At 42.1% G+C, this 22,659-nt stretch overlaps 1 protein-coding gene and 1 long non-coding RNA gene across 2 annotated transcripts in view; both read right to left on the bottom strand.

Annotated features, from left to right (window-relative positions):
* LOC311132755 overlaps positions 1-9,496 on the bottom strand; it is a 39,671-nt gene extending 30,175 nt beyond the window's left edge. Inside the window, exon 1 of the long non-coding RNA XR_014613535.1 lies at positions 9,325-9,496. This is a non-coding gene — a long non-coding RNA (uncharacterized lncRNA). The remainder of the gene's footprint in view (positions 1-9,324) is intronic.
* A 1,957-nt stretch (positions 9,497-11,453) lies between these two features.
* LOC311131381 (anaphase-promoting complex subunit 1-like) overlaps positions 11,454-22,659 on the bottom strand; it is a 47,190-nt gene continuing 35,984 nt past the window's right edge. Inside the window, exons 37-49 of the mRNA XM_084164342.1 lie at positions 22,517-22,607; positions 22,390-22,443; positions 22,026-22,219; positions 20,518-20,604; positions 19,831-19,948; positions 18,454-18,531; positions 18,068-18,135; positions 17,687-17,825; positions 16,951-17,037; positions 16,482-16,577; positions 15,638-15,839; positions 12,523-12,657; positions 11,454-12,341 (exon numbers count right to left, since the gene is read on the bottom strand). Coding sequence (XP_084020468.1) covers positions 12,214-12,341; positions 12,523-12,657; positions 15,638-15,839; positions 16,482-16,577; positions 16,951-17,037; positions 17,687-17,825; positions 18,068-18,135; positions 18,454-18,531; positions 19,831-19,948; positions 20,518-20,604; positions 22,026-22,219; positions 22,390-22,443; positions 22,517-22,607 — 1,477 coding nt within the window. The 3' untranslated portion in view covers positions 11,454-12,213. The remainder of the gene's footprint in view (positions 12,342-12,522; positions 12,658-15,637; positions 15,840-16,481; positions 16,578-16,950; positions 17,038-17,686; positions 17,826-18,067; positions 18,136-18,453; positions 18,532-19,830; positions 19,949-20,517; positions 20,605-22,025; positions 22,220-22,389; positions 22,444-22,516; positions 22,608-22,659) is intronic.

The raw sequence follows: 22,659 nt of genomic DNA, 5'->3' as shown, positions 1-22,659 counted from the left end.
CACAAGAACCGTGAAAAAGAAAAATATCAATATCTTCTTAATAATACATTCATTTTAGGGAGGGGGCGATACAACTTAATTTTTTTAAAAGCAGTTTTTCATTTTTACATGAAGAGGGTAAAGTTGGTAATTCTTTTACGAGCAGTACGGCACGGTCGGGAGGAGAAGCTTCATTTCCAAAAGTTCCAACCAGTCAATACCATTTGTTTTTGAGACGGGGTTGTCACCAAAGCTGTGTTGTATTCATTAGGTATGTACTGTATGCTGTAGCTAATTTTCAAAGATGCATTACATGCATTAAAATATATATATATACAGTGGGGGAAAAAATTATTTAGTCAGCCACCAATTGTGCAAGTTCTCCCACTTAAAAAGATGAGAGAGGCCTGTAATTTTCATCATAGGTACACGTCAACTATGACAGACAAATTGAGAAAAATCCCATTGTAGGATTTTTAATGAATTTATTTGCAAATTATGTTGGAAAATAAGTATTTGGTCACCTACAAACAAGCAAGATTTCTGGCTCTCACAGACCTGTAACTTCTTCTTTAAGAGGCTCCTCTGTCCTCCACTCGTTACCTGTATTAATGGCACCTGTTTGAACTTGTTATCAGTATAAAAGACACCTGTCCACAACCTCAAACAGTCACACTCCAAACTTCACAATAGCCAAGACCAAAGAGCTATCAAAGGACACCAAAAACAAAATTGTAGACCTGCACCAGGCTGGGAAGACTGAATCTGCAATAGGTAAGCAGCTTGGTTTGAAGAAATCAACTGTGGGAGCAATTATTAGGAAATGGAAGACATACAAGACCACTGATAATCTCCCTCGATCTGGGGCTCCACGCAAGATCTCACCCCGTGGGGTCAAAATGATCACAAGAACGGTGAGCAAAAATCCCAGAACAACACAGGGGGACCTAGTGAATGACCTGCAGAGAGCTGGGACCAAAGTAACAAAGCCAACCATCAGTAACACACTACGCCGCCAGGGACTCAAATCCTGCAGTGCGAGACGTGTCCCCCTGCTTAAGCCAGTACATGTCCAGGCCCGTCTGAAGTGCATTTGGATGATCCAGAAGAGGATTGGGAGAATGTCATATGGTCAGATGAAACCAAAATATAACTTTTTGGTAAAAACTCAACTCATCATGTTTGGAGGACAAAGAATGCTGAGTGCATCCAAAGAACACCATACCTACTGTGAAGCATGGGGTTGGAAACATCATGCTTTGGGGCTGTTTTTCTGCAAAGGGACCAGGACGACTGATCCGTGTAAAGGAAAGAATGAATGGGGCCATGTATCGTGAGATTTTGAGTGAAACCCTCCTTCCATCAGCAAGGGCATTGAAGATGAAACGTGGCTGGGTCTTTCAGCATGACAATGATCCCAAACACACCGCCCGGGCAACGAAGGAGTGGCTTCGTAAGAAGCATTTCAAGGTCCTGGAGTGGCCTAGCCAGTCTCCAGATCTCAACCCCATAGAAAATCTTTGGAGGGAGTTGAAAGTCTGTGTTGCCCAGCGACAGCCCCAAAACATCACTGCTCTAGAGGAGATCTGCATGGAGGAATGGGCCAAAATACCAGCAACAGTGTGTGAAAACCTTGTGAAGACTTACAGAAAACGTTTGACCTGTGTCATTGCCAACAAAGGGTATATAACAAAGTATTGAGAAACTTTTGTTATTGACCAAATACTTATTTTCCACCATCATATGCCAATAAATTCATTAAAAATCCTACAATGTGATTTTCTGGATTTTTTTTTCTCATTTTGTCTGTCATAGTTGACGTGTACCTATGATGAAAATTACAGGCCTCTCTCATCTTTTTAAGTGGGAGAACTTGCACAATTGGTGGCTGACTAAATACTTTTTTTCCCCACTGTATATATACTATTATGACAATAACCATGGTCATTTGTATGACAATTAATTGTTCCCCAAAACTCCATAATCATCACAGCCCTAGTCGAACAATTGAGCTACACACCTGCCAACAAAATTACTGGGCAATAAGAATTGTATGTCTTACATGTCTTACATCAATTTTACACAATAAGTGAGAACTGAAATCCCTCATGTGCATACTGAACACACACACACACCCCACACACACAATGTCTTTGTCAGGAAAATTAGGCCAGTGTAGACCAACAGCTGTGTCCCTGTCCTCATTATAATAATCTACAGTGTGAAACCGGTTTGTACACTTTCTCACTGCTCATCCCTTCCTTCCCCACTGCTTAGAATATGGCTGTCAATAAGTCTATCTGACACAAAACAACCAATCAATATCCTCCAATCCTAGAGGGGACACAGAGAATAGAGCAGCTCACCAGCCCAGCCCAGGCAGGCAGGCAGGAAGCATTTAGACAGACAATGATGTTGGGTGTGATTTCATGAGGAAGTCAATATTTGGAGATCTATCACAGACACCATGATAACACACTCCCCACATTCCCCTGAATGAGAGCCAGTCAACATCTGATGGATGACCTTTGACCTACATTACAGTACAGAACCACTTCAGAACATACTCTAGTGTTTCCCATTTACTATGTTGATACTGGTATACTAGTAACTAGACATGCAACACAATGTCACAGTGCTCAGTACATATAAAATAGACTAGGTGATTACATGTTATCAAATAAGAATTACATTTTCATCTACAGTGTATCAACAGTCTTGATAAAGCACAAAAGCATCAATTTACTTTTTAGTAAGCAACTGAGAAAAAGTTTGTGTTAGTGGGAACAACAATGTACATCATTATCCATGATGATCTGACCATTGTGAGGTGCTCACATCATTTTGAAAAAACTCTTCCACAGTTATTGTGAAAACAGTGCCACCTTGAGACAGAGACATAACCCTACCAATCGTGGAAAGGTAAAAACCAACGTCACTAAAAATGTTCACTAGATGGCACTAAAACCGAATGTATCTGATATTGCATACCACAGGCTGTCACCAGGAGCAAGAGGATAACAGTTCTTCACAGCTTTATAGAGGTGAATACATTTTCATTAGATTCAAATATGTACTGCACTGACACAAACATTTACTGAATGAACACAAATGACTGATGATTGGTTGAAAGAAATTTATAATAAGAACATTGTGGGACCTGTACTGTTAGATTACAGTGCAACCTTTGATATTATTGACCATAACCTGTTGTTGAGAAAACGTACACTACCAGTCAAAAGTTTGGACACACCTACTCATTCAAGGGTTTTTCTTTATTTTTACTATTTTTTACATTGTAGAATAATAGTGAAGACATCAAAACTATGAAATAACACATATGGAATCATGTAGTAACCAAAAAAGTGTTAAACAAATCAAAATATATTTTATATAAGAGATTCTTCAAATAACCACCCTTTGCCTTGATGACAGCTTTGCACACTCTTGGCATTCTCTCAACCAGCTTCATGAGGTAGTCACCTGGAATGCATATCAATGAACAGGTGTGCCTTCTTAAAAGTTAATTTGTGGAATTTCTTTCCCTCTTAATGCGTTTGAGCCAATCAGTTGTGTTGTGACAAGGTAGGGGGGTATACAGAAGATAGCCCTATTTGGTAAAAGACCAAGTCCATATTATGGCAAGAACAGCTCAAATAAGCAAAGAGAAACGACAGTCGCAAAAACCATCAAATGCTATGATGAAACTGGCTCTCATGAGGACCGCCACAGGAATGGAAGACCCAGAGTTACCAGCCTCAGAAAATGCAGCCCAAATAAATGCTTCACAGAGTTCAAGTCACCGATACATCTCAACATCAACTGTTCAGAGGGGACTGTGTGAATCAGGCCTTCATGGTCGATTTGCTGCAAAGAAACCACTACTAAAGGCAACCAATGAGAAGAAGAGACTTGCTTGGGCCAAGAAACACGAGCAATGGACATTAGACTGGTGGAAATTTGTCCTTTGGTCTGGAGTCCAAATTTGAGATTTTTGGTTCCAACCGCCGTGTCTTTGTGAGACGCGGTGTGGGTGAACGGATGATCTCCGCATGTGTGGTCCCCACCGTAAAGCATGGAGGAGGAGGTGTTATGGTGTGGGCGTGCTTTGCTGGTGACACTGTATGTGATTTATTTAGAATTCAAGGCACACTTAACCAGCATGGCTACCACAGCATTCTGCAGCTGTACGCCGTCCCATCTGGTTTGGGCTTAGTGGGACTATCATTTGTTTTTCAACAGGACAATGACCCAAAACACACCTCCAGGCTGTGTAAGGGCTATTTTACCAAGAAGGAGAGTGATGGAGTGCTGCATCAGATGACCTGGCCTCCACAATCCCCCAAGCTCAACCCAATTGAGATGGCTTGGGATGAGTCGGACGGCAGAGTGAAGGAAAAGCAGCCAACAAGTGCTCACCATATGTGGGAACTCCTTCAAGACTGTTGGAAAAGCATTCCAGGTGAAGCTGGTTGAGAGAATGCCAAGCGTGTGCAAAGCTCTCATAAAGGCAAAGGGTGGCTATTTGAAGAATCTCAAATATAAAATATATTTTGATTTGTTTAACACTTTTTTGGTTACTACATGATTCCATACGTGTTATTTCATAGTTTTGATGTCTTCACTATTATTCTATAATGTAGAAAATAGTAAAAATAAAGAAAAACCCTTGAATGAGTAGGTGTATCCAAACTTTTCACTGGTACTGTATGTTATATGGCTTTTCAACCTCTGCCATTTCTTGGATTCAGAGCTACAGTGAGGGAAAAAAGTATTTGATCCCCTGCTGATTTTGTACGTTTGCCCACTGACAAAGACATGATCAGTCTATAATTTGATGGTAGGTTTATTTGAACGGTGAGAGACAGAATAACAACAAAAAAATCCAGAAAAACGCATGTCAAAAATGTTATAAATTGATTTGCATTTTAATGAGGGAAATAAGTATTTGACCCCTCTGCAAAACATTACTTAGTACTTGGTGGCAAAACCCTTGCTGGCAATCACAGAGGTCAGACGTTTCTTGTAGTTGGCCACCAGGTTTGCACACATCTCAGGAGGGATTTTGTCCCACTCCTCTTTGCAGATCTTCTCCAAGTCATTAAGGTTTCGAGGCTGACGTTTGGCAACTCTAACCTTCAGCTCCCTCCACAGATTTTCTATGGGATTAAAGTCTGGAGACTGGCTAGGCCACTCCAGGACCTTAATGTGCTTCTTGTTGAGCCACTCCTTTGTTGCCTTGGCCGTGTGTTTTAGGTCATTGTCATGCTGGAATACCCATCCACGACCCATTTTCAATGCCCTGGCTGAGGGAAGGAGGTTCTCACCCAAGATTTGACAGTACATGGCCCTGTCCATCGTCCCTTTGATGCGGTGAAGTTGTCCTGTCCCCTTAGCAGAAAAACACCCCCAAAGCATAATGTTTCCACCTCCATGTTTGACGGTGGGGATGGTGTTCTTGGGGTCATAGGCAGCATTCCTCCTCCTCCAAACACGGCGAGTTAAGTTGATGCCAAAGAGCTCGATTTTGGTCTCATCTGACCACAACACTTTCACCCAGTTCTCCTCTGAATCATTCAGATGTTCATTGGCAAACTTCAGACGGGCCTGTATATGTGCTTTCTTGAGCAGGGGGACCTTGCGGGCGCTGCAGGGTTTCAGTCCTTCACGGCGTAGTGTGTAACCAATTGTTTTCTTGGTGACTATGGTCCCAGCTGCCTTGAGATCATTGACAAGATCCTCCCGTGTAATTCTGGGCTGATTCCTCACCGTTCTCATGATCATTGCAACTCCACGAGGTGAGATCTTGCATGGAGCCCCAGGCCGAGGGAGATTGACAGTTATTTTGTGTTTCTTCCATTTGCGAATAATCACACCAACTGTTGTCACCTTCTCACCAAGCTGCTTGGCGATGGTCTTGTAGCAGATTCCAGCCTTGTGTAGGTCTACAATCTTGTCCCTGACATCCTTGGAGAGCTCTTTGGTCCTGGGAGCCAGAAATCTTTCTGATTGAGAGGGGGTCAAATACTTATTTCCCTCATTAAAATGCAAATCAATTTATAACGTTTTTTGACATGCGTTTTTCTGGATTTTGTTGTTGTTATTCTGTCTCTCACTGTTCAAATAAACCTACCATTAAAATTATAGACTGATCATTTCTTTGTCAGTGGGCAAACGTACAAAATCAGCAGGGGATCAAATACTTTCTTCCCTCACTGTATCTATCTAATAGAACTCAGAGGGTTTTCTTTAATGGAAGCCTCTCTAATGTCAAACATTTAGGGTGTATTGTACTGCAGGGCAGCTCTCTAGGCCCTTTACTCTTTTCTATTTTTACCAATGACCTGCCACTGGCATTAAACAAAGCCTGTGTGTCTATGTATGCTGATGATTCAACCATATACGTACCAGCAACCACAGCTAATGAAGTCACTGAAACCCTTAACAAAGAGTTGCAGTCAGTTTTGGAATGGGTGGCCAGTAAAAAACTGGTCCTGATCATCTCTAAAACTAGGAGCATTGTATTTGGTACAAATCATTCCCTAAGCTCTAGACCTCAGTTGAATCTGGTAATGATTCAATGGTTGTAAAGATGGGGAGAGGTCTGTCCATATTCAAGAGATGCTCTGCTTTTTTGACACCACACTCCAAAGAGCAAGTCCTGCAGACTCTAATTTTGTCTTATCTTAATTATTGTCCAGTCATGTGGTCAAGTGCTGCAAATAAATACTTAGTTAAGCTGCAGCTGGCCCAGAACAGAGTGGCACGTCTTGCTCTTCATTGTAATCAGAGGGCTAATATTAATCACAGGAGGTTGGTGGCACAGATACGTGGTAATGGCTGGAGTGGAATATGTGGAAAGGTATCAACAACATTAAACAAATGCTTTCCATGTGTTTGATGCCATTTCATTCGCTCTGTTCCAGCCATTATTATGAGCCATCCTCCCCTCAGCAGCCTCCACTGATATTAATACTATGCATGCCAGTCTCTCTTGGCTAAGAGTTGAGGAGAGACTGACTGTAGCAATTCTTCTTTTAATGAGAAACAATGTGTTGAAAATTCCAAATTGTTTGCATAGTCAACCTACACACAGCTCTGACACACACACTTACCCCACCAGACATGCCACCAGGAGTCTTTTCACAGTCTTCAAATCCAGAACAAATTAAAGAAAGCGTACAGTATTATATAGAGACAATTATTGCATGGAACTCCCTTCCATCTCATATTGCTCAAATGAACGTCAAACCTGATTTTAAAAAACTGATAAAGCAACACGTCACGCACAGCACAACGCCTCTCCCCTATTTGACCTAGACATTTTGTGTGTATGTATTGATATGTAGGCTATGTGTGCCATTTTAAAATGTATGTAGTTCTGTCCTTGAGCTGTTCTTTTCTATTCATGTTTTGTATTATCTCATGTTTCATGTTTTGTGTGAAGAGTATCTGCTGCCTTCGCAATAGCTAATGAGGATCCTAATTAAATACCAAATAGATTTCAGTTTATTCTGAAGTATTTTAAGGATTTCACTTTGCTATCACTTCATCAACTGTTCTGATTACCTGTTGGCCAATTCCTCTTTTATTGCTCTTCTCCATAACTGTAGACATTAAACTCACTATACTCAACATTAGCTTTATTCAAGTTGTGAATATTAGACTATTGCACCACCAGTCCTGACACCAGTTGGGAGCACAATACTAAAACCAAACGTGTTCAGACTCAGACTGCCATACGTTGTTTTATGAATGCAAGTTTCAAGGCCACCACTTCCTTTCTCTTCTACTCAACAATGGCAGGTTTTTACTGGAAACCAGTCCCACTGACTAAAAACAGACTGGGGTTTTGTTGTAAACTGAAGTACCGTTACAAAACTAGGTTTTACGTGAGAGCCTTCACAACTGTTAACCATATAGTGCCACAAGCTCCAACCACCATCAACTATTTCTGTTTAGTGTTTTCAGTATGCAGTGACCAGAGCTCCACAAGTACAGAAAGACATACACTATTCTGGAGAATTACTATTACCTCCATCCTGTGACACAGCAAACTGCAGCTCCTGTTGATGAAGCTAATACGAGGGGGGAGTTCATTCTAAATGAGAATCACCAGAATGTGTTCTAGTTCCACTCCCATCAATCATGGGAAGTGGACATGACCTCGCTCAGTCCCCTAATGATTGTAATTCTGTCAACTGTGTGCTGTGCATGTAAATACAGTTGGTTTTCTGTCCATCTTAAATGTAAACTGATTTGGGTGGGACCTGTCTTTCGGTCTATGTAAGCTAAAACACAGAATACATGTGGTTTCTGAGGAGCAATATGAAAATGACTGTACTATTCACAGCTTATTTGATGAACATAGCCAGCTAACTGAGCCAAACTTAAACCACATGAATGGATATGAGAGAGAGAGAGGGAAGTCCCAGAGTACTCATTCTGAGACAGAAAAATTGATTCATTCAGGCCAGGGAAAAGACAGAGCTTTGAGTTGTAGAGTAAATGTAACACTAGGGCTTAAACCTTTTGGAAATGTGTTGTTAACTAGAGACAGCCTGTCCTTGTCTCCTGTCCCATATGAGCTGAGTGTGCTGAATTGGATAGATGGCGGTTTGCATTCACCTCTTCCAGTCGTTTTATATCTGTGGTAAGGAAAGGAATGCAATCTAAACTGAACCAGTGCACTTGGGATAATGTCTGTGAAACAGGTGCTACATTCTAGATAGCTCACGCCCCCCTATCTTCTTGTCACTCAGAAATGAAAGTCTATGACTCGGCACTCTAGTCTCATCACAAACCTGGGTCCTATAGAAATGTAGATAAATAATGTATTAACTACGCATTCCGTTCATATTTATGATGGGCAGTATGAAATGTGCGTAACGTGCATAATAAGACAGTTTTCCAAAGGGCTTTGTTTGTCAACGGTTCAAAGACAATTCGTTTTCAAAAATACAAAAAGCAAGCTAGACTTCTCTCATGCTGACATCGCATACTTCCTTTTATCTCTGCAAACCGCCCTTTACAAGAGTGCTCTGTAGTCTCCACATTTAAAAAAATGTATCAGCTAGCGTCATACGTGCTTCACTTCCGAAATGTCAATTTCAGAGGGAAGTTATCGTTCAAATGTATCCATAAATATGTACATAGTCTTATTGCTGCACCCTAGTTGGCCCTTGTGTGTACATTACTTATATTTCCATTCAAGTACCACTGTATGGCTTCCTCAAACTACAAAATATTATTTAATATTATGTAGAATATTCGTAGTCTTCATGTGTGTCTAGTCACTAACAAAAATATATCAAATCTGTTATTTCGCATGTAATTACTACTTACCCATTATTAAAAGTAGTGCAGAATATTTCTGGTTTGCGCCAGTTCAGGAACGAGTTAGGTGGATAATACATTTTGACCAAGTTATTTCGATGTTGGCAAAAGTCCTTCTAAAACGGACTAAGCAGTGTAGCTACCTAACTGATCGAAGTCCTGCCTTCTCATGTACAGTAACACTAGGCGTTTGCAGTTCTGCAGCCATTCATAGCTTTGGAGTAGAACTGTGACACTTTTCTTCGTAGTTGGTCACACCCACCTTACTCCACGAACTGCCAACTTTGCCATTCAAATGTTGTCTTAATTGAATGTCTGTTTGTGCACATATGTAGGCACTTTTATGACAACTTAATCGGGGGCAGACTGTGACCAAAAATCGTCCCTGCCATTTCGAACACACTGTACAAATTTTTTTCCATTTGAGGCCCCCACACCTGTCCATTTTTTTCCTCAAGGTCCCCACACCAGCTAATTTTTTCTCGAGGCCCCCATTATTTGCCAGATAATTATAATTTTGTGCCAAAAATCCAAGTTCGACAGGTCCACTAGGCTAAAACTGGACCAGCCCATCTGGCATTTGCCCGAAATGCCAGATGGCCAGTAAACACGACTAGAATAATAAAAAATGTAGCCTATTTATAAACTGGACATTTGATTCTCTTTCTGCATGCAATAATTTTTTTAGCATTAAGGACCAATAGACATTTTTTATTTATTTGTTTTGTGTTATTGTTATGTATACTGGCCTTGTTTCAATGTTGACTTAGGAAGTGAGAACCTCCAGGGCCACAGGGTGTGTACCAGTATGACATACATAGAATGTCTTGTGTAAACAGCCCGCTCCCTAGGGCACTGATTCCCACACACTTATTAAAGGCATCACCTTTGAAGGTCATAAACTCATGAATACACCCACTCGCTCTACAGTTTCGGTTGGCCATTGACCTGTAAAATCCCATGACATGTTTGGAATATGAAGTTGTAGATCCTATTACACATTTCATGGATGTCCACAGAAGAACAAACCAAATGGCAATGTCATACTTCTTACAGAGGAAAAAATACACAGCATCACTGCCTCTTTGTACCAGCTTCGGAACTGGTTGCTGCCTCCCCAGAGAATTTGCACTATTACTCACTTCACTTTGCTGGTTGCCACAATGTTCCAAAACAGTATTCAATTATACTGTATAGTAACTACAAGAGAGAATCAGTTACCCACATTGTACTTGCAGCATGCCACACTCCCCTTCCAATAAGTTAAGAGAAAAGTTGCACCACTCAATTTAAAAGGTCCAAAGCAGCTGTTTTTTATCTCCTTGCTGTGATTGTTTTCAATTAAAACTGTCTTTTTTTTCTTTCTTTTTTTTACAAAAATTGCTTCTAAGTAAAGGGCAAGTTCTCAAGCAATAATTTGGCTAGGACTGTATGAGTGGAATGAGTTGGGAGGGGAAAACTGAAAAATGTGCTGTTATTGGGGGAGAGGTTTGGAACTTTCTTAATGGTCTATTAACTCATTTACTGCATGGTGATGTCACCATGGAATGCCAAAACTCCATCCCACCAAAACAGGCTGAAATATCAGCCGGTATTTTCAAACAGCACTTACACTGAAAGGGCATTATCATTTTCACAGTATTATTCTAACCTTAAGTGTGGAAATGAATATAAAATACTGGAAAATAACATTTTTGACTGCACTGGGCCTTTAAATTCCTCACATTCTCTGATGGTTCTCCCTTGCAAAATCAAATACTTTTGTGTGTGTCTGTAATGTTCACTGAACCACATGACAGCATTCCTGCTAATATGGTATGTATGCAATCCATCTGAAACAGCTCTGTGTGCCTTTCATGCAAGTTGGTCCTACAGATGCCACAAAAAAGCTATTGCCAAAGTAGTTTTTTTAGAGCATGACTGTATACCATGGGGACACAAACAGCTAGGCCCTGTATAACATGGTCAAGATGAGGACACAAAGCTATTTGGGTATACGGTGCATTCGGAAAGTATCCAGACCTCTTGTCTTTTTCCACGTTGTTGCGTTACAGTCTTATTCTAAAATTGACTGATGAAAAAAAAAAAAAATAATCTACACATTATACCCCATAAAGACAAAGTAAAAACAGGTTTTTAGAAATGTTTGCATATTTATTACAAACAAAAAACAGAAATACCTTATTTACATGATGCGAAGGTTATTTGCTGCATGGAAGAGGTCTGAATACTTTCCGAATGCACTGTACAAGGCCAAAAGAAAACAGATTTGTATGGGGTGAAGTGGGTGTGGTATTTGTTGCAGGATGTTTTCCATTATACTGTGGAATGTTCCCAGAGCAGTTATGTTGTCAGATCACAGCTCAGGCCAATGCATTCTGTTGCACCACAGCCCACGCACTACCTCCCAACACATACTGCAGAGACTAAACTAATATCTGAACAACTTTTCCGGAACAACTTTTCTGATAATTAATTTAAGGTAACAGTCTAGACTGTATCCAGTGCCGGAACGTCTCTTGTAATGGAAAATACAAAATGGCAACACTGCAACCACACAGAGTTAGCCAAAATAACATGTACAATGCTTGGTCATTCACATCCATGATAGTTAATAGCTTTACCTTTAAATACATTCAGTGCAAATACTTGTCACTTACACTAACATTAGCCTCAAATCACATTTTATTTACTGCATTATTATATATTGAATACAAACATAAGTACAGTACAAACATTTGACATACAATCTGTATCAAGAAAGCCTTTACAATGAAATGTTATATAATATCAGGTCCATTTCTTGCGAGCTGCAACAAGCAGTACAGAGTGACCCTTGTGGGTCAAGACCAGGGTAAAGTCAGAGACCAAGGTTAGAGGTCAAAGGTCAGGGTAATATCAACAGGCCAGTTGTCCGGTCCAGAAGCCTGCAGTCCCTAGGAGCAGAGGGCCCAAACGCAGCAGGGCGCGTACAGGGATGCCCAGCTGACTGAACTTCAACAGGAGCTCAGGGAATGATGTACTTCCTGTGGAACCAGGTGAGCGGATTGGTAGAGACATGAGTGAGACATGACTACTCCACACATGACACAAAAAGAGTCAGATAAGAATCCAGCAGTCAGCCAAAAGAGAGACCACCATAGTCAAACATGTTAGGTTCAAACTAAACGTAAATCTAACGACAACATTTAGCTAACAGTTGTTTACCTTCCAGGTGTGTGGCAGACATCTTACTGAGGCAGGGGATGGAGTGGTAAACCAGGAAGCACGCCAGCATGTTGGACAGCATGTCCTCAGTAAGGGACTGGCCACTCATGTATGACCTCAACACATGGCTGTTATCTGTGGAGACGGGGGAGGGGTTTCACACACACACGTCAGATGCAATCATGGAATGGACCTGATTATTTGTCAATAACAGCTGGTGCACGATGTCTAATATTAAGGAAGTCTTGAGGTATTGCTCGCCTGAGGTAGAGTACCTCATGATAAGCTGTAGACCACACTATCTACCAAGAGAGTTTTCATCTATATTTTTCGTAGCCATCTATTTACCACCACAAACTGATGCTGGCACTAAGACCGCACTCAACGAGCTGTATAAGGCCATAAGCGAACAAGAAAATGCTCATACAGAAGCGGCACTCCTAGTGGCCGGTGACTTTAATGCAGGCAAACTTAAATCTGTTTTACCTCATTTCTACCAGAGGGAAAAAAACTCTAGATCACCTTTACTCCACACACAGAGACACGTACAAAGCTCTCCCTCCCCCTCCATTTGGCAAATCTGACCATAATTCTATCCTCCTGATTCCTGCTTACAAGCAAAAACAAAGCAGGAAGTACCAGTGACTCGCTCAATACGGAAGTGGTCAGATGATGCGGATGCTACACTACAGGACTGTTTTGCAGGCACAGACTGGAATATGTTCCAGGAGTCATCCAATGGCATTGAGGAGTATACCACCTCAGTCACCAGCTTCATCAATAAGTGCATCGACGACGTCGTCCCAACAGTGACCGTACGTACATTTCCCAACAAGAAGCCATGGATTACAGGCTACACCTGCACCGAGTTAAAGGCTAGAGCTGCCGCTTTCAAGGAGCGGGACACTAATCCAGACGCTTATAAGAAATCCTGCTTTGCCCTCAGACAAACCATCAAACAGGCAAAGCGTCAATAAAGGACTAAGATTGAATCCTACTACACCGGCTCTGACGCTTGTCGGATGTGGCAGGGCTTGCAACCTATTATGGATTACAAAGGGAAACCCAGCCGGCCAGTGACGCGAGCCTACCAGACGGGCTAAATGCCTTTATGCTCGCTTCGAGGCAAGCAACACTGAAGCATACATGAGAGCACCAGCTGTTCCGGATGACTGTGTGATCACACTCTCCGTAGCCGATGTGAGCAAAACCTTTAAACAGGTCAACATTCACAAGGCCGCTGGGCCAGATGGATTACACCAGGACGTGTACTCAAAGCATGTGCCGACCAACTGGCAAGTGTCTTCACTGACTTTTCCAACCTCTCCCTGACCGAGTCCGTAATACCTACATGTTTCAAGCAGACCACCATAGTCCCTGTGCCCAAGAAAGCGAAAGTAACCTGCCTAAATGACTACCGCCCCGTAGCACTCATGCCGGTAGCCATGATGTGCTTTGAAAGGCTGGTCATGGCTCACATCAACACCATCATCCCAGAAACGCTAGACCCACTCCAATTCGCAAACCGCCCCAACAGATCCACAGATGACGCAACCTCAATCGCAATCCACATTGCCCTTTCCCACCTGGACAAAAGAAACACCTATGTGAGAATGCTGTTCATTGACTACAGCTCAGCGTTCAACACCATAGTGCCCACAAAGCTCATCACTAAGCTAAGGATCCTGGGACTAAACACCTCCCTCTGCAACTCGATTCTGGACTTCCTGACGGGCCGCCCCCAGGTGGTAAGGGTAGGCAACAACACATCTGCCACGCTGACCCTCAACACGGGTGCCCCTCAGGGGTATGTGCTTAGTCCCCTCCTGTACTCCCTGTTCACCCACGACTGCGTGGCCAAGCACGACTCCAACACCATCATTAAGTTTGCTGACGACACAACAGTGGTAGGCCTGATCACTGACAACGATGAGACAGCCTATAGGGAGGTCGTCAGAAACCTGGCAGTGTGGTGCCAGGACAACAACCTCTCCCTCAATGTGAGCAAGACAAAGGAGCTGATCGTGGACTACAGGAAAAGGAGGGCCGAAAACGCCCCATTCACATAGACGGGGCTGTAATGTAACAGGTCGAGAGTTTCAAGTTCCTTGGTGTCCACATCACCAACAAACTATCATGGTCCAAACACACCAAGACAGTCGTGAAAAGGGCAAGACAATGCCTTTTCCCCCTCAGGAGACTGAAAAGATTTGGCATGGGTCCCCAGATCCTCAAAAGGTTCTACAGCTGCACCATCGAGAGCATCACCGCCTGGTATGGCAACTGCTCGGCATCCGACCTTAAGGCACTACAGAGGGTAGTGCATACGGCCCAGTACGTCACTGGGGCCAAGCTTCCTGCCATTTAGGACCTATATACTATGCGGTCAGAGGAAGGCCCCAAAAATTGTCAAAGACTGCAATCACCCAAGTCAGACTGTTCTCTCTGCTACCGCACGGCAAGCGGTAACGGAGCGCCAAGTCTAGGTCCAAAAGGCTCCTTAACAGCTTCTACCCACAAGCCATAAGACTGCTGAACAATTAATCAAATGGCCACCCAGACTATTTGCATTGACACCCCCCCACATTGACTCGGTACCGGTACCTCCTGTATATAGCCTCGTTATTGTAATTTTATTGTGTTACTTTTTTAAAAACTTTTTTTTCACTTTAGTTTATTTAGTAAATATTATTTTTATTTTCTAAACTCTATTTTCTTAAAACTGCATTGTTGGTTAAGGGCTTGTAAATAAGCATTTCACGGTAATGTCTACTACACCTGTTGTATTCTGCGCATGTGACAATGTTTTTTATTTGATTTATTCCTAATGTAACACTATCACATAATCTGTTTTCTATTGATGGTTGCCACTTGCCAATATTTATTGAGAAAGAAAGCCTGCCATAGCAACCTCCCATGTTTCCCACGTCTTTACAGTTGTCACACCCAAAGACATGTTCTGGCACGTACAGTCCCATTGACGGGAACTGTGTGTCACAATACAGGTACACACTTCTACAAACTGTACTGTTTACATTCAAATGTACAGTTCATTCAAATTGATGTGTTAACAGTCTATCCTCTGTGCCTCTCCCACTGTGTTGAGACTGCTCACCAGTGAGCCAGCGGTCCAGGGTGCCATCGGCAGAGTTCTTCATGACAGGCAGGAACTCAGAGCTGAGCAGCAGCCCCCTGCCCTGTGCCCCCTCCCTCAGTCTGGGCTGCAGCACCCTGCTCTCACACAGCTCCAACACTAGTCTCATCTGCCACAGAGCAAACGTCTCACACATCTCCGTCTGCGCCAGGGTTCGTACCGCCTGGGGGAGAAAACAGTCAACACACACACTAGGAGATGACATTGGAGAAATACAATCGAGAGCACATTGAAATGACATCAGTTTGCATTGGGAAAAGTCAATCTATGAAAACTATTATAGATCTGTCATTCTCATTGAAAGCAAGTATAAGAAGCGGTATATATGTTCTATGTACGCTGTTTCTATGCTTTCCATGCTTAAGTTAGGTTTTTTGAGTCTTTTACTTTTGGTTATGGAAAATATATTTCACAGCAGTTTAGATGGTGAATGATTCTCTACACTATACTTGCTTGTTTTGTCACATAAACTGAAATTAGGCGAACTATCAGAACTTTAACAACCAGGAAATGGCAGAGCAATTTCTGCATAGTGCATCTTTAACTAACAGTAATACAGTTGCATTCTATGAGTGGGAGCATGTACATCAGGGCTCTCCAACCCTGTTCCAGGAGAGCTACCGACCTGTACGTTTTTACAGCAACCCTAATTTAGTGCACATTATTCTAATAATTAGCATGTTGATAAACTGAATCAGGCTAGTTACAACTGGGGTTGGAGCGAAAACCTACAGGAGGTTAGCTCTCCAGGAACAGGGTTGGAGACCACTGTTGCTAATGTATGAGTCATTTCTATGTTTCTTACCTGATCAATAGCGATGTAGGTAGGCAGCATCTCAGGGTTCTCCTGAGTGACACACTCATATAGAATGGCAGAGAATAAGGCCAAAGTGTCCTGTTTCTGGACAAAGACAACAACAGTAAATATAAGTGCCATTCAGTGCGAGCTTATCAATTGAACAATCAGAAACAAAACTTTGGAATTATAAAATAGGTTTCAATAATTGAAATAAAATCATGAACAAAAGGATAGAACCAATCTCCTTCAATTTCAGTGTATTCAAAAAATAAAATCTCCAACATCTCCAATTATATATACTGATGCAATATGTACCTGGTGGAAATGGGATTCAAATTATTAACAAGTGCATTCACAAGGGGAGAGACATAGGCAGTCTAAGTCAAATGTTTCCTTTGTGTAGGCTCCGTGTTTGAATGTTAAACTATAGCTGCCACGTGCCTCCTGCTGCACCATACTCTGCTAATGAACTCACATGTTTCACACTCTCCGAGGCTTTACAGAAGTATTCAGCAAAGGAGACCAAGGCAGCGTCAGAGGTGAAGGTTGAGATGGCCTCGGGCTGTGGGAGAAAAAAAAACGTGCTACAACAAGGTCTGCTGATCGTGCCTAAGGGAGGCACTCACACTGAAGGCTATGGGAGGTTTCCAATGAGGGATGCTGTATTGCATCTAGTGGGACATATTGACTGAGAAGGCTATTGGATCATAGGGAGGTACGGAGGTTGACATTGAGTGCACAGGGAAGTAAGTGGTCACACATACTGTCAAGAAATATTGGTTTCGTTCCGCCACTCCAGAGTGATGTCACGTGACTACTCCTTGTTATACTGGGATTATATGAGCATCAATATAACCTATTTTTAGGCCCTTTCTGAAGCATGAATGAGACTCATTATACTAGGTCTGTTATATTGATTTCAGCTATTCAATTTCCTCAACGTTGACATACATGTGTGTACTGGTCTATGTATGCCAGCCATACTCAACAGGACCTTTGCCACCTAAGACATTTGTGTGACCAGACCTTCTCAAATAGCAATATGACCTGTATGGTAAAGTATGACTGAACTTTCTATGTATACAATATTAATATAGTACTAAAGTAGCACTAATGTAGAAACATGTTGTAGCTTTTTTGCACCATAAAAGGTTTGGACTGTTGTCCAGACTGTCCAGTTTTGTGTAATCGGAGGGCCAGGATGTTTGTACCTTGAATGTGCGGACTTCTGAGTTCCTGTTGTTGACATTGGGGGCTAATAGACTCTTCCAACCCCGAGGGTCGTCCTTATAGGGCAGCTGACCCGCACGCAGCTTCACATACAGAACCCCATCTCGGGACAGAATGGACCTACAACACATATATAGAGAAATATATAGTCAAATACACAGGAACACACATTTTGGGTCACCTGTTAGGATGGACATAACAATGTGCTGCCATTTTCACCCATTATTGCAGCACATCACAAACTCTCTGTATCGTAAAGACATCAAAGGGCATTGACCTGCTAAGTTCTCACCCACAGAGATATCATGATATGAACATGTACATTGGGCCAGAAACTTTTCACAGACAAGTGGTGGACTTACTCTAGATGTTGAGTCCCTTTACTCATGTCTATGGACAGCTCCCAGTATCTTGGTCCTTTTACTTTAATCTGTAAGCACATTAAAACAAGTAGGTCAGCCAATCATCTTTTCAACTTTATTTTGAGAACAATGTGAAAAATATATGATTTTCTTGTAATAGTTGAGTTTGACCATCCTAAGTGACCTTTCCCTGTACTTTGTTATAAAGAGGAAGTAAGAAAAGCGTATCAATTGCATACACTGACAAATTGCATTACTCATTTTCAAACAAAATGTTTGTAATTCTTAATGTTGACATCAACCATCCTGCTTGACAAGACTAAACTAGCAGAATGATTGTGCAGCCTGACTACATTTGTCTGATAAAGTACTACATTTTCTTCTACCTTTTTGAGGAGCTGCAGCTCAGGCAACATGGTGGGGGCCATCAACTCCACTGTAGTCTCTTCATACCACGGAGTCTCCTGATAAGGAGAAAAACACAATAAATATGCTCTGAAGACATTCATGAAGAAATTAACACAGAAACAAATGAACTGAAACATGGACTAAAGCTGTGTGCACAAAATAAAGAAAATGTAAATTCACCATTTACACATTAAAATCATGTACACGTGTGCCGCATGCAACATCATAGTGAACAAAGACATTTCGAAATATGCTGTGTGTGTACGTGCAGACAGCACAGAGATGAAGTGTGTGATTGCACACATGCATGGTGTGTCATTATAATCGATGTGTGCAGCATGTCTCTCCCTCTGCTGTTCTCGAGTAACTGAAATAAGGAGCACTTCATGGTGAACCCGCAAAACCAACCTTTAGCAGAACTTCAAGGAAAACTCCACTCCAAAACTATCTTTTGCTATTTTTTTCATTAGTCCACTGTCGATACAGTCCCAAAATGTTTTGCATGTCAGCAGTCAAGTTTAAGATATTGGATTTTGAAGAAGCGAAGTGACACTTTGCCACATCATCATGTGACACTTTGCTTCTTGAAAGTCCAATATCTTGGAAACTTGACTGCTGACATGCAACAAACACATTTTGGTACTGGATCAACAGTGGAATAATGAGCAAAATACCTTAATAAAGTTTTTGAATGGATTTTTCCTTTAACAGTGCGCATGTAATGCCATTTTAGGCTAATAATGAAATGACATACAGTACAAAAGCCTCCCCAAATAAGGCTAAGTAGAGGAAGTGACAACAAACAACGGCTATGTTCACAGGAACATTTATGACAAAAGAGAGCGCTTAGTCAGACACCTATGACGCTTTCAGTAAATGAGAGCGAAAAGGTTCAACTTGAGTTCTCCTGTGTAACAAGATCACTATTCAAAACAGGGAAGTCAACAGTTGCTTATTGTTACTACTATTAGCAGGGCCAAATTCTGAGGTATTGCATGTAGCTTAAACTTCTGCTATTGCCTCTTACTAATACAAGTGCGCAATGTACCAATCAGCTCTGTAGTGAAGGATCAGATGTGTACATGCAAAACTGAAACTGGGAAGTGCATTCCAAAATGTTAACTTCCCCTCTATGAACACCTGTTTAGTTTAATCATTTTCAAGTTCATGGGTCTCCAGTGATTGATTTAACACGTGGCATTAATTCTGAATGAATGAGTCAGACTCATCTTAAAGGTATCACATATGAAGGTCATAGCAGACAGAGCTAGGATGACAGTAACTGGGCGTTATGACCACGCATTGGCCTCAACAGGTTGTATTTTGACTGGGGACTAATTCATTGAGTTGAATACCTTGTAGGTGACGTCCAGCAGGGCGTAGCAGGGTTTCAGTGTGTCCACATCGACTGGGACCAGCAGACGAGGCTCAGCCGCCAGGACTCCCAGGTGACGCAAAGCCTGCAGGTGGTACCTGAAGCACAGAGTTCACACACAGGGACACTCAATGAAGGTCCTGGAGGGCCACAGAATTGCTGCTTTTCACCCATTCCTTCTAAATCAAATCAACTTGATTCAATCAACAACTGAGTCAGACCCGGCCGGAACTGACCAGATGAGTGAACATTGTCTAATCAATTACAAATCAATTGATAAATCAACTAGCAGGTCGAAAAGAAAAATCTGCAATACTTCAACACGAGAGGGCCGGAACTGAATAGCCCTCATCTATATGGTATGCTTTAACTACTCTTAATTATGGTCATTGACTTAGAGCTCTTGACTTTTACAGCTCTGTCAGTAGAAGCTCTGATGGACTTTCTTATCTCGCCTCATGTAACACTCCCTCCCCGTCTCACGCCCCATTTTTCAATTCTTAAAATCTACAGCTCAAAACAGCAATACCTTCAAACAGTCCACCCCCCAAATTCATTATGGCCATTGAAAGTCTATGCTTTACTTTAGAACACTGTCTGTCCTGCCATTTTAGAGCTCTGATAAGCTGTACCTATTTGTTGTATTTCCTGAGGTTGTGTGTCTTACCGGTTGTCTGTGCTGTGGGCAGGGAAATGGGGGTAGAGAGCACAAAGCAAGGCAGCGATTGCTGAGTTGGAAGTGCTGAGAGTGTACCTGGGAGAAGACAATGGGATAACATCAGACCACTACATCATGGATACAGACATACATTTAAACAAACAGGCACATCACATCAGTGTTGATGTTGGCACATATTACAATAGAATCCTTCTTTTGTGAATAGGTCCAAAGAACAAATGACGAATTTGGCCAGGGCAAAACAGTTTTGAATTGCTAGGCACCTGACGTCATTTGTGCTCATAAAAGCCCTACTTTAAAAAAAGAATGGCTGCTCTTAAGTGTGTGCTTAGGCTGGTTCAGACCATTGTGTCGGCTTGGAGAGAAAAATCACTTGTTTAGGTTAGTGTAGGGCAGGCATTGCCTCGCCTCCTCTTAAAATACCAACTGAAGAGATTAGTTCTCAACCCACGAGCTGCCACTCATCCAGTCTCCATGGCAACAGATAAAGAGAAGTGGCTGGGATGTTCCTGTTTTTACGAAGTGTATTACAGACAGAGGTGAAAAAACAGCACTATATTTACTACACGAGTCAGCTTGATAACAAGACCCACAAACACAGAGAGCAACAGTCAACCTCTGTTTGCTCAACACTGATCTCATCTTGAACTAGAGTAACATATTCACAGAGAATGGCTGTTCATTTAGCTCTTCTCAAATTCATTTTCAGAAACCTGTCCCTGAGCAATATTTCTATGTTTGAATTGACCCATTCCCTATGCTGAGACTAGGCTCACTTGCTGAACTCTGTAGCTACACAAAATGAGAAGATAATTGTTTCACTTCAGGTTCCATGATGAGAGCCAGACTGGCAGGGCTGTATGGTGATTGGTTACTATGCAGGATGAAATAGCTCTCCACAGACCACATCCAGAGAGAGAGAAAGAGATTGAGTGAGTGAAAGAAGAGATTAAAGGAAAGACGCCATGTGTCTGCTCCCCTCTACAATCTTTCCTTATGCAGGCGTATGTTGATGGCAAGAATAGGCTGAGAATACTACAATAAGGCCATTCAAATTGCAACCTTGAAGTTCTGGGCCTGCAATTGTCAGCCCTAAAATAAGACAGCAAGTCTAAAATCAAAGGGTTTGAACAGTAAATGTTGATAAGGAGGCAGATTTAGCATCAGTAATGAGTATTGTTACATAAAAATAGCTACACCATAGTCACCGTTTGCATAGCCCTGGGATATTTGAACTATTTGTTATGAAGAACACTTACATAACCGGACTCCCCTCACACGTCCGCTCATTATACACGTGTTGTTCCATTATCTAAGTCTGTAGCAAAACATACAATCCATATCCATACGGATACAAATGACAGGTGAAAAGGTAAAATATCCCTTGACTGGATTATGTTTTACTTACTTTCAATGCAAAAGACAGTACAAGCAATATTTCTGTCAGCTATGACCATTGGAGGCTAGTTGAAATCTGTTGTGGAAACATGTCTCACCTTCCTCCTCCCAGGAAGAGCAGGCCCAGGGCCATGTGGTGGGCCATGTGGAAGCCATAGTTCATCTCTCCACTGGTCCTCTTGTGGAGGAAGCGGCAGAGCTGCAGCACCTTCAGGTTACCAGAGCCAGCCATCACCATGGACAGGGCCAGCAGCACCATGCTCAGACATGTCTGCAGGTTATAGTGGCCCGTCTGGCAGAGGAGACACACAGAGACACAGATTTACACATACGCAGAAAGTGTCAACGTAATAGAGAAAATTGGTTGTGGTGATTTGGATGCAAACTTTGAGCTTGACCGTATTCTATTGGCTTAAAATTGACATTATGGTTGGGTAGAAGTATGAAAGCAGTGCAACTTACAACCGTCGCTGTCGCTGATGTCAAACACTGCATGAAGCTCCTTGCAAACTTGTACTGTGAGAGAAACAGAAGGGTTACAGACGAACTAGCCAAATAACTAACTTATTTTGAAGTTTGCGCTTCTTACCAAGCAGTCGAATGCGTCAGAGTTGGCCGAGCCAGCGAAGCGAAATCCCACCGCCATGCATGCTCCAGCGATTATGTAGTCATGGGCTTGGCTGAGGACAGGAGTCATCACACACATCATTATGGGACTGTCTCATATCCAGC

This window comes from Coregonus lavaretus (assembly GCF_964263955.1).
Source record: "Coregonus lavaretus genome assembly, chromosome: 1".
Lineage (NCBI taxonomy): Eukaryota > Metazoa > Chordata > Actinopteri > Salmoniformes > Salmonidae > Coregonus > Coregonus lavaretus.
The sequence above is the reverse complement of the archived record's forward strand: the minus strand, read 5'-3'. Positions and strand labels throughout refer to the sequence as shown.